The sequence below is a fragment of the Miniopterus schreibersii genome, assembly GCF_964146895.1.
Source record: "Miniopterus schreibersii genome assembly, chromosome: 7".
Lineage (NCBI taxonomy): Eukaryota > Metazoa > Chordata > Mammalia > Chiroptera > Miniopteridae > Miniopterus > Miniopterus schreibersii.
In genome coordinates this window covers 38,447,713-38,462,902 of record NC_138108.1, presented here as the reverse complement: position 1 = coordinate 38,462,902, position 15,190 = coordinate 38,447,713, and the positions used below count along the sequence as shown (strand labels likewise).

At 40.1% G+C, this 15,190-nt stretch overlaps 1 protein-coding gene across 2 annotated transcripts in view; it reads right to left on the bottom strand.

Annotated features, from left to right (window-relative positions):
- Nucleotides 1-1,524: 1,524 nt before the first annotated feature.
- The window catches only part of NFE2L2 (NFE2 like bZIP transcription factor 2), a 31,376-nt gene continuing 17,710 nt past the window's right edge, over nucleotides 1,525-15,190 (bottom strand). For both annotated transcript variants that reach the window (XM_081143242.1, XM_081143243.1), the window contains exons 2-5: nucleotides 6,031-6,297; nucleotides 5,273-5,362; nucleotides 3,645-3,833; nucleotides 1,525-3,248 (exon numbers count right to left, since the gene is read on the bottom strand). In XM_081143242.1, the coding sequence (XP_080999368.1) occupies nucleotides 2,013-3,248; nucleotides 3,645-3,833; nucleotides 5,273-5,362; nucleotides 6,031-6,297 (1,782 nt within the window). In that variant the 3' untranslated portion in view covers nucleotides 1,525-2,012. The remainder of the gene's footprint in view (nucleotides 3,249-3,644; nucleotides 3,834-5,272; nucleotides 5,363-6,030; nucleotides 6,298-15,190) is intronic.

Below are 15,190 nucleotides of genomic sequence, written 5' to 3'. Positions count from 1 at the left end.
TTTCACTTGCAACCAAGAGGCACCCTAATATAAGGCTCAAAATGAAAAAAATGTCCGTTGATTGTGTAGGTAGAGTACCTTTTGTGGAATAACTTGGTATTATCTTCATCTGACATGAGGAAACAAGCCTGATCGCTTTGAGTTACTGGAGGCCATTCTAGAACGGCAGCAGCAAGCCCAGGCAGTCTGGCTCTAGGGCCTGTGGACTTCTGCACTGTATACTCCTAATGGGTTATTAAGACTTGGTGAATAATTTGCACGTAGTGCTTATTTTAAATACACTTAACCCTCAGGTGAATCTACATTTCCCCACTTTAAAACAGAACCAAACGAGATAATTATGTGAGGAAATAGTGAATCAGTGCTGTGAATGGTTTATTGGGCAGCAGGTTTTCAGAGTTTATGAAGGGCCTTGATTTTTCCATTTAATCTCAATATGAGAGGAAACTGATTTTAAGTAAACTAGTCTTCTGTATGCCTGGGCAACTCTGTTCTTAAAAATGTTCAAGTCCTTGACTCCTCCAACCCACATCCATTCTGTCAGAAAATCCATTTAGTTTCACCTTTGGAACAAACCCAACACCCTTCTAGCACCCTACACCAGGGGTGGGGAAACTTTTCTGCCAAGGGCCATTTGGACATTTACATCATTTTCAGGCCATACAAAATTATGAAAACTAATTTATTGAGTTTTGAGTCCCGTCTGCAGTTGCCTTGGCAGGGCCAGACAAAATGGTTTTTCGGGCTGTATGTGTGGCCTGAGGGCTGGACGTTCCCCACCCATCCTAGACCAAGATGCTGTATTCCATGTGAATACTGCAGAGCCACCCCATTGGTCTCCCTGCTCCCACCTTTACTCTCAACACACAAGGCAGGGGAGACCTAAAAATCGGATGTTACTCTCACCTGACACCTCCCAAAGCTCCCCACTTTGCTGGGTAGAAGTCCTTATGAAGGCTTAACAAGGCTGCCACGTTGCCTCCCCTACCCACTCTACTCTTCTTTCCCCTCCATTTTCAGCCATATAGTCCTTGTTTTCCTCAAACGGGCAGGCTTCAGAGCCTCTGGACTTCCTGTGTCCTGTCTGAAAGATGCTTTTTATTCAACAGAATGGGTTTCCCACGCCTTCCGATATGCCACCTCACGGCTTTTCCTATTTACAACCATGTTTCAAATTGCAGTGCCTTTGTACTGGCCTTCCCAGTCCTCTTTCTGGCGCAGTGCAGTACATTTGCTGTCTTTCCCTAGTTCAAGGGCGGGTTTCCGTTTCGTCCTCTGTACTTCAAACAATGCCGAGCAGTTTTCACGGCAAAGCGGAATACTTTCCTTTGGTTGAGTTGTACCTGCTATGGAAGTGATAAAATAGCTTCTTGATACACTTCGTTTTTATCTCTGGCACCAGAAGTTTAGTATAAGGCGCATATTTTCAAAGAAAGAATTCTAAAAAATGAAAAACACCTCTAAATGTGTTCATTGTAATGGCATTGAAAATACTGTGAATAAACTCAAGTGAATTACAAGTCATTTAACAATCATTCCTTTATTAGTACCAGCTTTTCAACTAAATTGTGTTTTATTTTGCCAGAGCTAAACAATATAAAAAAAATGCCTTTTTTTGTTCATACAACATTTATAAAAAAGTACATAGTGGTTAGTTTTGCAACAATTTGCTTTTAGCCAGATGTCAAAACATATAAATCTATGAATGTAACAAAATGAGATAAGAACAGTATAAATAAGTTTTTGTAGTATTTACACGTATACAGAAAACTAGCCCAAATGGTGTTCTAAGAAATTAAGTTTGCAGTTAAAGTGAAACTGATTTCCGCATACTGAGAACATTTTAATGCTTTTAATGTCTATTATTTTCTACACTAGTTTTGACTATAATTTTGCATAGAATTATAAAGTATATTTCTGCATTTCACATCACAGTAGGAGCTTTTAGTATATATAACAGTACAAAAAACAAAAAGAAACACTAGCTCAGAAAAGATCAGATTTTTCCATGTCTAGTTTTTCTTATCTGGTCTCTTACTCTTGGGAACGAGGAAGACATTGCCGTCTCTCGTTTGCTGTAGGGAGTACTCACTAGGAGAGTAAGGTCTTCCCTCTTCATCTCGTAGCATGCTGAAGACTTCGAGATACAAGGTGCTGAGTTGCTTTTTCAGTAGATGGAGGTTTTTGTCATTTTCTCCTTTTTCTTTGAGCAATTTTTCTTTTTCATCTTTTAAATGATCCAAGTCTTGCTCCAGTTCCACTATATTTTCCAGTTTTCTTTTTCTGCAATTCTGAGCAGCCACTTTATTCTTCCCCCTCCTACGTATATCTCGAATTAATGCAAGTTGAGCCTCGTTGAATTGTTCCTTCGACATCATTTCATTGAAGTCATCCACGGGGAGGTTAATGATTTTTTCTACAGGGAATGGGATATGGAGAGCTTTTGCCCTTAGCTCATCTCTTGTGAGATGAGCCTCCAAGCGGCTTGAATGTTTGTCTTTTGTGAATGGGGTTTTGCGATGACCAGGACTTACAGGCAATTCTCTCTTTTGTGTGTTTTCACACTGGACATCACACACTGGAGCAGTGTGCCCCCGAGACGGTGACAGGGGTTGAACTGTATCCCCAGAAGGCTGTATTGGCTGTGTTTTAGGACCACTGTGTTTGACACTTCCAAGGGCACTATCTGTCTCTTCCATTTCAGAATCACTGAAGACAAGCGGTGTGTCTCCATAGACGGAAGATTCTACCGAATGTTCTGGTGATGCCATACTGGGACTTGTGTTCAGTGAAATTCCAGAGTCAGAATCATTGAATTCTCCTGTACTTTCAGGGTGATTTTGATTGAAGGCTTTACAAAGCGAAAGATCAGAAATATCAATGGGCCCGTTTAGAAGTTCAGAGAGTGACTGGTTGAAAGTAGCTGAGGAGGGCATGCTGTTGCTGATACTGGGCTCAATACTGGGCTCTGCTACAAAAGCAGAGTAAAATTCATCGCCAAAATCTGTGTTTATTGTGGCATTTGAATTTAATGAGTTCCCTGTCAACTGGCTGGGGTCTTCTGTGGTGAGGATGCTGCTGAAGGAGTCCTCAAAAGCACCAAGAAAAGGTGGACTGCAGTTACCTACTTTTTCCAGTGAAGGGATCGATGAGTAGAAATGGTAACTATTGTCAGTGTCTGCCTGTTTGGTTTCTGGACTTGGAACTGTGCTAGTCTCAACCAGCTTGTCATTTTGAATATTAAGACACTGCAAGGGAAAGATTATACTATGTAAATCAAGGTTAAATATCTTCAATACCTGATCATCTCCAAGTAAAAACTCCCCACCCCCATTCTCTCCAAGCTGTTTTCTTCTACAAGTATCTTGGATAATTCCCATTTCCAACAGATACTTAATGCCAAAACATCTGTACTACTTTCAGTTTCTAGATCAGACTTCAGGTTTATAACTTACTTATCCTCAAGACATCCAGTCTCTCAAACAAAACTGCATTGAGAATGGGCAGCTCTCATAACTAATTTAAAATCACCCTCTACTACTTCCTATAAATAGGTGGCATATAAATAATAAATAACCAGAATGACTAATTTAAAGGCACTGAATATAAAATAGCATCTTTGGTATATATTAGATCTTAGTTACCTGTAATTCTGGAATGGACAGTAGTTCCTCCCAAACTTGCTCAATGTCCTGCTGCATATTATCTATGTCACTGGTTAGCTGAAGGACAAGCGATTCAGATGACTGAGTCTGATTAGGAGCAATAAACACTGGGCTCTCGATATGGCTGGGAACATCAGGAACAAGTGATTGAAAGGTAGCCGAAGAAACCTAAAATCGACAAGGCATTTATCTACATGACTCTGCTGCCGGCAGTGGTGAGTGCCCTCCAAGGCACCAGCACAGCACCTCAAGCTGGAACTGGCTGCAGTTCGGTATTCTACTTATGAACTCTGTTTCTATACAAGGAAACATTTTTACCCAACTGCCTCCAAATTTACTTATTTACTGGTTTGCTTTATCCTTTGCATTTGAAGGTAAACTTGAAAAATGGGTAAGAATCTTTAGGATTTAATTTGTATCTTTTTTCCCCCTGCTTTTTTATTAGTATTTATTTTATGTTGAGTTTACTCCCGGGCCATATGTTTTTGTTTCTTCAGTTTCCTCTGGGATATCTTTTTCCTCTGAGCAGCCTCCTCTCTGTTTTAGGAACAATCTGCTCTTTTTCAGTAGTATCCTCTCAGTGTGACAGGGAGAGCTCGTGTGTGGGTTAATCCACCCATGAACTCTTTAAGTTCTACACCGCATCTTGGGAGCTTTGTTTACCTTTATGTGCTCAATTGCGAGAGAGTCTACATCTAAACCCTTAAGTTCAGCATTACTCTCTGCATTTAAAAAAAATATTTTTATTGATTTTTAGAGAGGAAGGGGGAGGGAGAGAAAGAGAAACATCAAAGTAGGAATGTAAAATTGATGGGCTGCCTCCAGCACGACCCCCACCAGGGATTGCGCCTGCAACCCCGGACATGTGCCCTGACCAGAAATTGAACCAGCAACCCTTTTGGTACACGGGATGACACCCAACCGAGCCACACCAGCATTTTTAAGCATGTGCAACAATTCACTCCTTTTGGGCCACCAACCATGTCCAGCCCGTTTGGCCTGGGTACACAACTCCATCATTGTAATGATGGAATGGCACATGTTGCTTCTGTAAAGTGACACCCTTCGGATACTTGGTGGCTTTTCAAATATGCTTACCCTTGATGGCCTGGGCAGCTTCATGAGTGTTCTTAAAGTGAACACGAAGATTTGTACCTCTTGATTTGCATGATTTCTGGGTCAAGGGAATATCAAGCCATTTTAAGAGGTCACCTCAGGCTGCTTTCAGGAAGAGGAAGAAGCTATCATTTTAAATACTATATATAGTGCTTCAAACACAATGGGTTTATAAAAATTGTTATTTGAACAAGTTTTGGTGTACTACACTGCTTGCTTGCTCTACTCATCAAAATTTATTTTTTAGTGCCTGTAACAAATGCATTACTTGTTCCCATGATTATGCTGACCCATGCTTCTGGCTGTGCAGTAGTCAACATTTTGAGTTTTGTACTGTATGGGGCTCTGTAAAATTACAGAGAGGCTAATAAGGTTTCATTGACAAATTTCCTCCTAAATTTTTTTTTTTTTAACGGAGAGATGTTAAAGGGACCCCCATATAGCATATATTAGATGCAGCTCTGGAGTTCTGCTGTGAACCAAATGTATACCTCATTGTCCTCTACAAACGGGAATGTCTCGGCCAAAAGCTGCATGCAGTCATCGAAGTACAAAGCATCTGGTTTGGGAATGTGGGGAACCTGGATAAAAGGGAAAGACAAAAAGGGAAAAAAACTTGTTGACCGTTCCGTTCCCAAGCTAAAGGTTCATGACTGATGTTCTTAAAATGCTTACAACCTGGTCAATCAAATATTTTAGTTCAGAAATCAGTTTAGTGTCATAGTTAAGAGCACAGAATTGAACCAGACTGTCTGGGTTCAAATTGGCTCCCCCAATTTCTTGAGTCCTCTGGGAAAGTTATTTAACCTCTTTGAACTTCAATTGCTCAATAGATAAAATGGGGATAATGGTACCTAATTCCGATAATGATCATACTGATGAAATCAATCGGTATGTCAGGTGCTTTAGAACAGTCACAGTCACAGTTCCTGTCATAGCTGGTGCCAAAGTAATGCCTACCACTGGTTCCACTACTGCCACCACCATGCTGCTGCTGGATCCTCCCATGATGTTTCTATAGCTTACAAAGCTTTTTCGTGTAATTGATGTCCTCCTAACCCTTATAACTCTGTGAGATAAGTCTGTCAGGTATTGAACTCATTAGGAGGCCGAGGTTGGGAATGATGTGACAAGGTTATGAAGACATAGTAAAAGGCAAAGCTGGACCTCAAATCCAGATGTTTTAACTCCCGGGTCAATATTCTTTCCTTAAACCCTGCCATACATCTACCCAAGAACTGAGTCATACCTGGGAGTAGCTGGCAGATCCGCTGGTTTCTGACGGGATGTGTTGGGCTGGCTGAATTGGGAGGAATTCACCTGTCTCTTCATCTAGTTGTAACTGAGCAAAAAAGGCTTTCTCTTGCTCCTTTTCGAGTTGTTCTTGTCTTTCCTTTTCAAGTTTTTTCTGTTTTTCCAGCTCATGCTCCTTCCGTCGTTGACTGAAGTCAAATACTTCTCGACTCACCCCAAGATCTATATCTTGCCTCCAGAGTATGTCAATCAAATCCATGTCCTATGTTCAAAACAAAAAAGCAAGGACAGAGACCATGGTTAAGATGGTTTTAAAATGGCAGGTACCACAAAATTCACCTTATGCTGTTGTTGATGGTGGGTGGTGGGGAGATTACAAACAAAATCTGAATGGGAACCCAGATCCAATGTTCTGGAAGGGCACAGTTAATTCCACTCAGTAAATCCATTCATATAAAAAACAATCTATAAACACAGCCATCCACTGTAATCATTTATTACTTGGATTATTAATGACTGGGTGATGGTAGAGGTCATGAAAGAGCAGTTAACAAGTGTTGCATGTTCCTGAATTAAAAGAAATCCCTCACTTGTTTAATGGAATACAGAAATTAGAGCAAGCACTCCAAGCCACTGGTTTATTACGAGAAATGAGATTTGAAAAACATGACTGAATACACAGAATTTTTTTTCTAAACTTGCTCAGCAAATATCCAGTTTACAGGGGAGGGAGGAAAAAAAACCCGAGTTAAATCATCACTCTAACAGTTGTGAAATACTAGCATTCCTCTGGTCTTTCCTACATTGGTTTATCTTTCCCCCATCATTTCTTGCCTACTCTGTCCCTGGCTCACTTATTAAAACAATTTCCCCTTGAGTTTTATGTCCTGAGGCATGAAGAAATTGGTAGTCTTTAGCTATCTTGTGATACGTGAAGCAAGGGGTTGCCTATTGTCTACCAAAAAAGTTGGGAAAGGGATAACGCCCACCAGGTTTACTCGTGAGAAATCATAAATAACCCTCTTTAAAAACAAAACAAACAAAAAACAAAACATGGCTCCAAGGAAGGATAGATAGTATTAAGTTTTAAGATAATGGGCAAATCCTACAATGAGGTTATTTTGATTTATATAACAAGGCTAGAGCAGGTGCCATGTCTACATTTTCATAAACCCAAAAATGTGTCAAAAGCACTTTTTCTGATTTAAAGTTGTGCAGAGCATCAAACTCTGTATTTCAGTTGTGCTGATGGCTGGAAGCACCAGGCTGGCTCAGTGTGTCTAGCCTTCCAAGGAAAAAATAACATGGTGGTTGCTTCCGTGAGTAGTCAGGGTATTTTTACCCAACAAAGGAGGAGCAGGCCACCCAGCCTAGAGGCAGCACGACTAGCCAGACAGCAGAGGCCACCTCTAGCCTTGACTGAAAGTTGGTGTTGGAAACTTAAATGCTATGAAACCCTGCTCAGGGGGGGTTCATCATCATCCTAGCCTTGAACAGTATAATGTGTACTATAAAGCACACAGCATAGGTAGAGTTAAAGCAACACCTGCAGTCTTCAGAACTGGCTAGCATAAATCTGTGTTTAAAGCAACATCTATTAAGGGCTTTCTATATGTCAGGCATTGTTCTAAGTCCTCTGCATATACAAACCAGTCCTCAAAACAACCATGTGACAATCAAACCTATCCCTACTTTACAGATAAGAATGAGGTTGAGAGAAAGGAGACTACTAGAAAGTGGCTGAACAGGGACATGTACCTGGGCAGCCTCAATCATGGACCGACTCATGCCTTTTTTTTCTTTTTCTTTTTTACTGATTTTCAGAGAGAAGGGAAAGGAGAGGGAGAAAGAGAAACATTGATGTGAGAGCAGAACATCAATGGGCTGCCTCCTGTACACCTCCTACTGGGGATCAAGCCTGCAACCCAGGCATGTGCCCTGATCAGGAATCAAACCAGCAACCTTTTGGTGCCCAGGGTGATGTCTATCCAACTGAGCCACACCAGCCAGGGGCTGACTCATGCTTTTTAAACCACTAGCCTGCACTAAAAAAAACCAAACCTGATCACTGGCCAGTGGTTCCTAAATTGGACAGGATATAAAATCAATCCATTGTCTCAGATACTTTGCCTTGACATCTTGATGGGGTGTAGTGGCCAGTTTACAGAAGGCTGGATTAAGCACATGTCCCTTGGATCATCTTCCTGGTCACAAGCAACAAAATAACGTAGAAAGAAACATTCATGGTATCAGGAGGCTCCCCACTAAATCATGAGAATAATTTCCATTTTTAAATAATGTTTCCATTTTAATGAGCATTTTTACCCAAAGGTCATGTGAAAGACAAAGGCCCAGGTATAGAGAAATCTACTTTAAAATTGTGATTAGGTTGGGTCATACCTTCTTGGTGAATCTAGATACAGCATAACAGCTTATCTAGACTTTTACATCAACTAAATGCACTAAAATGCATGATCTCACAATCTCAACTGAACTCTAATCTCTCTAAAAATAGGCAGTACCTTTCCTACCCATCTCAAAAACTGATGCAGAACATGCACTAAGCTATTCAGAAGATCAATAAAAGAGAAACCCAAATACTTGTCCTAACACCTGGGGACCACTCTGACACATCCCTCCCTCACTTTCCCCAGATTGCATATGCCTGGTGCTTCTTAAGAGATTGCAGATGCTGGCCAGTGTGGCTCAGTTGGTCAGAGTATTGTCAGTGTACCAAAGGGTCATGGGTTCAATTCTCAGGGCAAATACCCAGGTTGCACGTTCGATCCCCTGTTGGAGCACATAAGGGAGGCAACCGATAGATGTTTCTCACATCAATCTCTCTCTCTCTGGATCTCACTCAAGAAAATCAATAAAAATGCCCAGCCGGGCATGGCTCAGTGGTTGAGCATCGACTTAGGATCCAGGAGATCGCGGTTCAATTCCCCGTCTGGGCACATGCCTGGATTGCGGGCTCGATCCCCAGTGGGAGGCGTGCAGGAGGCAGCCAATCAATGACTCTCTCATCATTGATGTTTCTCTCTCTCTCTCTCTCTTTCTCTTTCTCTCTTTCTCCACCCCTCCTTTCCTCTCTCTGAAATCAATAAAGTTGTATTTTAAAAATATATCTCCTCGGGTGAGGATTAAAAAAAAGGATCCCAGGATAAGAACCAATATCCATTTTGACTTTTTCATAAAAACTGAAAGAGCACAGAAACAACATATGTTGGAAACAACTGCTCACAAATCTGACTATCCCAAAGTATCCCTCTAACTAGGACTGGAGGAAAAATTTCAAATGTAATTTATTCTAAAATTATCAGTGGCAATCACACCAAGAGTTGATATCACTCTTTTTTCTCCCTTTCCTCCCCACCAAAAGAGATGTCTTAAGTGGGTTCATATGGGTTAGCTACATATTTAAGATAATTATTCCATCCCACCCCTAATCATACAGATGTTGGATCAAATGAGACATGTGAAAGAACTCTCTATGAATGTAAAGCATATACAAATATTGTTATGCATGCTGACAGTGGTGGGCCCTACTACTAGCTATAAGTGAGACCAAACTCCAGGCCACTGGCTAATAATGAAGTCATGGACCTAACTAGTGGGAGCATGAAATAACAAAGCAATGAAGCTATTTGGTTCCTCACGGAAGGAACCACATGTCCAGCGTGTGTGGTAAATAAAATAAACATTTTAATGTAAACTTTTATGTACACATACACACCCATTCAAATGCCACTCAATTCCTGACATGACTACCCTTCAGTGCACAGCTACAAACCAATTCAATTTTTTAAAATTCCCCATAGCATGATCAGGAAAGGACATCCTGATGAATCCTTATCAATGAACAGGAAAAATAAACCATGAAACATCATTTGGATCAGCTCTTGAGCACCTGTTATTAACTGATCTAAAACAATGGGGACTCTAGAAGACAAAGGACTTGTACAGCTCTAGCTTACTGTGTCCACCAAGAATGCCACCAAAAGACGGTGACATCTATTGTTCTTAATGCAGGCTGGGCAGCCTTCACTGAGATCCTGAAGGCCTCAAACAGGTTTCAAAGTGTCCTCAGAGGCTTCCTGTGTTTGCTTATTGTTATGTAATGTTTATTCTTGCTATGAGAGGTCTCTAAAAGAGAACTTTTACACATATATATATTTATATATATATATATATATATATATATATATAAAGTCATTCTGATCAAATTTAGATTGCAGCAACTATGGGTTTCTTGTCATGGCCTTAATATGTAATACTCTGTGCTACTCAGATTTTCGCTTAAATTTCAGAAGAACAAAACCTGATTTGATACTGTATGAAGTCTCAAAGCTTTATGTTGAAAATGCAAACAGTTTGTCCACCCAAGACTCAGTGCCGGGGAGCCCCCCAGGCTCAGGACTATGTTTGTCCTGCGCTCACCTAACAGGCAATGAGCGCTTCCTGTAAGGAGTCCTGTGACTGGGCACATGACTTCTTCCACAAATGACCCATTCCTGCAAAGCTGAGCACATCTAAGAGGAAACAGTTGGGGCAGAGCCCGCAGCAAACACCATGACACTGGTCAGGGGGAAAGGAAGTGCTAAGGAAGAACTGAAACTGCTCTTCTGCACGTAAATCTCAGGCACCGAGAAAGTACAGCTGCCATATCCCCTCCAAGTGCCATGCAAAATGGCAGATAAGGGCTTGGAGAGGGAGGGGAAAGCAGGGGGGTGGTTTGTCCAGCATCACATCAGATACTTCTTTAAGATGAAAGCTTTCCGAGGGCACGGCAGGCACTGGCTATGAGCCTTCACATGCCACATGGAGCAAATGCCGCAGCCACTTAGTGTCTGAATTTTTCTTCTTGTTGCCCTTTAGTGACTCCTGACTGTGTTCCAAATTATGTTACTAGCTTGGCTTAGACAAAAGACAATTTAATAAGAAACACAAATGTTCGACAATTCACATGAAATCACCATCTGGCCTAATGGAAATACTCATATTTAAAACGTATATATCATCATTTGCCATCTGGGTAATCTGTTACATGTTTTATGGGAAAATCTGAAGTTGGACAATTAACTCATACCATTTTAAAACAAACATCTTTGTTCCAGGATAAACAAAGAAGAAAGGCCTTGAACACAGAATCCCACATTAAATATGTCTTTTCTGCAAGCCAATTTTAGTGCCCTGAACATTTAGCATGCTCCAAAAATCCCCCCAAAAGTAGAAAGATAAAGCAAAAGTGAAAACACCAGAGAAGATATCACAGCCTTCTCCTAAATTAAACCAATTCAGTAAACTGAGGCTTTGGAAAAGTATTTGAAATGAAAAATAAAATGGTTACTATCGTACATTCAAATGTGTAAATGAGGCCTGCACCCCCGCAATACCCTTTCCTCCCTTCCCTCTCCCATCCTCTATTTTGTCCTAAGAATGACAGGAAGGTGGTAGGAAGTTTCATTCTAAAAGTAAATTTCACCAATAAACTGCTAGAAAAAATAAATTGCAGATAACTAATTTAGTAAACGGAAAATGAAAACTGATCCTCACTTCCAATTTTACAGTCTAAGGGTTAAGACAATACTTCAGGTTATTCCTTCTTAAAATCATATATTTTCATGAAGAAAATAATAATAAATCTTAAAGTTAATCCTCTATGATTTCATCATCCAGATATTAATTACTAGCATTCAGAGTCTAAGTTGCACCTGGTAATGTTCTTCTTTCATACATTTCAGTCTTTATATTATGCTCAGGTAGTTATATTATTTACCTAAAAGCTAAATCTGATTTAATACTTTTTCCATAGAAGCTGCTCAAATATTTTTGAGCAAAACCAAATGGAACATGAATCACATCCTACCATGTTAGGGTATAAACCAAATGAAAAGCTATAGACTATAAAAACAGCTGAGGGCGTGCTTGAATTTTGAAGAACTGATAAAACAACAAAAAGGATCTCCTTGCTTCACAAGGCTGTTCTTTGCAGTTACAATCCTTACTAAATAAAGTAAAATGACACCAAGCAAGTGTTCTTTTTTTTTTTTAATCCTCACCCGAGGATATTTTTTCCTTTGCTTTTCATAGGGAGTGGAAGGGAGAGAGAAATAGAGAAACCTGGGGCTGGTGATTGAGCCTGTAACCAAGGTATATGCCCTTGGCCGGAATCAAACCCAGGACCCTTCAGTTCAAGGGCAAATGCTCTAAGCACTGAGCCAAACCAGCTAGGGCAGCAAGTGTATTTTTAAAATATATCTCACTGATGAAATTACGTTTCATAAATACAGGGGTGGGCAAAAGTAGGTTTACTGTTTTGAGTACACGAAAGTTTATTCTTGTATTACTATTTATTTGTTAATCCTTACCAGAAAATATTTTTTTCCATTGCTTTTCAGATAAAGTGGAATGGGGGGGGGGTACATCAACTGGCTGCCTCCCACATGCTCCCCAACCCAGGGCTGGGAGTGAACTTGCAACCCAGGTACGTGCCGTTAACCAGGAATTGAACCCACGATCCTTCGGTATGTGGGCTGATGCTCTAACCACTGAGCAACACCGGCCAGGGCTGTATTATTATTTATTAATTATTGTATTTTTCCATATGAACTGTAAACCTACTTTTGCCCACCCCTGTATTTATCTATCAGTTTACTTCTCTTTGCTTCCCTCCCATTGCAAAGATAACCAACATAATGCCAACTGTTTTCTCAGTGTGATTTCTAGAGAAGGCAGATGACAAGTTACTCTTCATAGTTTTCCCACATTCAAGTACTTTTGGTTCTACTGGATTGATTTGCTAACTTCTGCACATATTGCTACAATAATTGTGAAGCAGGTGATTAAAAACAAAGAAATCATGGGGCAGGGGAGGTGGAGGAGGGTATAGGGAGATAAATGGTGCTGGAAGGAGACTTGACTTGAGGTGGTGAATACAATACAGTGTACAGATGAGGTGTTGTGGAACTGTGCAACTGAAACATGTATAATTTTGTTAACCAATGCATCCCAATAAATTAAAACAAACAAGCAACCAACCAAAAAAGCCCACTAAGAAATCTCCCACCCCCCTCAATACAGAATCACAAATGTTATGTATGGAAGGGCCTTCCAGCCATTTAGCCCAAATGTAAATGTCACAAGGTTAGTTTCTGTGTAATTCCAGCTCCATTTTTTTAAAAAAACTGACCTGACAACTAATTATATGTCAGTAGAGACTCCTAATGGTAGTAAAAGTTACCGTTAATCCAAGTTTTCCTTCTAGAGAATCTCACAAAGGATTACTTCCCTAATCTTCAACAATTAGCGATTTTTAACAGCATAAAAATTCTCAAACACACACCAAGAGATAAATCATTCAGCAAGTGAAAACCCTTGATCTCAAATTTGCTATCCCCTGGTTGCAGAACCATCCTTCTGCCCTTTTATTTTTCAACAAGAAAGTGGCCCAGTTTCCTCAATCTGACATGTTACTCTGTACAGGCACTTTCACGGGCTGCTGCCTGTTCACAAACAAGTTTCTTAGCAATGACTCAATCTAAGAAATATGATACCACCAGTTGACTGGAACTCACCCATTACGTTTGTCTACAAACTGCAAAGCATGATGCAAAGATAAAGCAAGACTGGAAAGTGACTTGGAACAGGAATTTGGATTATTTTCTCAAGAGACACATAGATATTGGGCCAAAAAGAAATAAAAAAGTTACTTTCCAAAATAGTAGGTGATCCCACCTGCTACCAAAAGTGCATGGATCTGACTTTTCCAAGAGAAGTTTCACACCTGGATGCCAATAGAGCAGCGATTTTCAACCTCTTTCATCTCATGGCACATATAAACTAATTACTAAAATTCTGCTGCACACCAAAAAATATATTTTTTGCCAATCTGACAAAAAAAATAGGTATAATTTTTATTCATTCACACCGGACAGCTATTGTTGTGTTAGCTGTTGTCAATTTTTAATTTGACAATTTAAGGTGAAAGAGGTCAATGCCCCTGACTAAAGAGGTATTGATTTTAAAAATTCTTGCAGCACACCAGTTGAAACCCTGCAATAGAGTTATTTCTTGGTGGTTTGTATCTAGGGTTATCACTACTTTGCCAAGAGAATGACTTGGCTTGATAAGCAAACTTGAGGATACATTTTTCTAATCTCTTCCCCATTTTTGAACAAGCCATATATGTATTCAGTTCTGGATGTTGTCCTCTACAGATGAAAAAAACTTCTCACCTTTGTGAGTAGGTTTTCCATTGCTATTAGAATGATCCTCCAGGGAAACACACATACACAAGCACGCACCGTTATTAGCAACAGAACCTTTATAAGCATGGGATCTAACTCCCTAACCTACTTTACCTTACGTACACAAAAATTAACTGGGTGTGGACTAACGAGGTGGCTCAGATATCCACCTTCAGGCCAATCAGCCCTGCCTGCCCATCCTGTGTGCCCTCCTCCTACAGGGCACCCCTGTGAGGGAGGGCAGTGTTCTAGCATGCTCAAACACATTTTTCAAAACTCCGAGTGATCCTTTACTCAATTTGGGTCCTGCATTTGTAAAAAGCAATTCTTTATTTCAATTTTAAAGCTCCTTTTTCAGACTTAACTGCCTACAATTAGCTCTAAAAAGTAAGAAACAAGACAGTCATCCAGGCTTGGGGCCAAATAAGTACTATATGCTATTTGTTGCTGTTGCCAAAGGCTTGTGTGCTGTGGTGGTGAACGCTGGTGATGATTTTTAGATATGTGTATTATATACTGTAATATATAGACAGCCTATTTAAAATATGTAGCTTCCTTTTTTAAAACTGCAGATCCTGTTAAAATATATCCCAAAGTGTCTAATTTTCTTAGTGTGAACTTTCTAAAGTATAAACTATTTCTTGGAGTAATAAGCAACTAATGGCTAAAACTCCACTTTATCAGAAAGGTGGTAGTTATAATAAAGGTAGTGGTCAAGATCAACAAGATTAGTGTACATACTACCCTAAATGGATCATTAATCCATCTACCCATCTAATACATACACAGAAATCACCTCTCAGGTGCCAGGGACTATGCTAGGTGCTGGGGACACAAAAATAAAAACCAGTCTCTGATCTTAGTTTTGAGATGTGATGAGAAACTGTAGGGCCTAAGGCATCACTA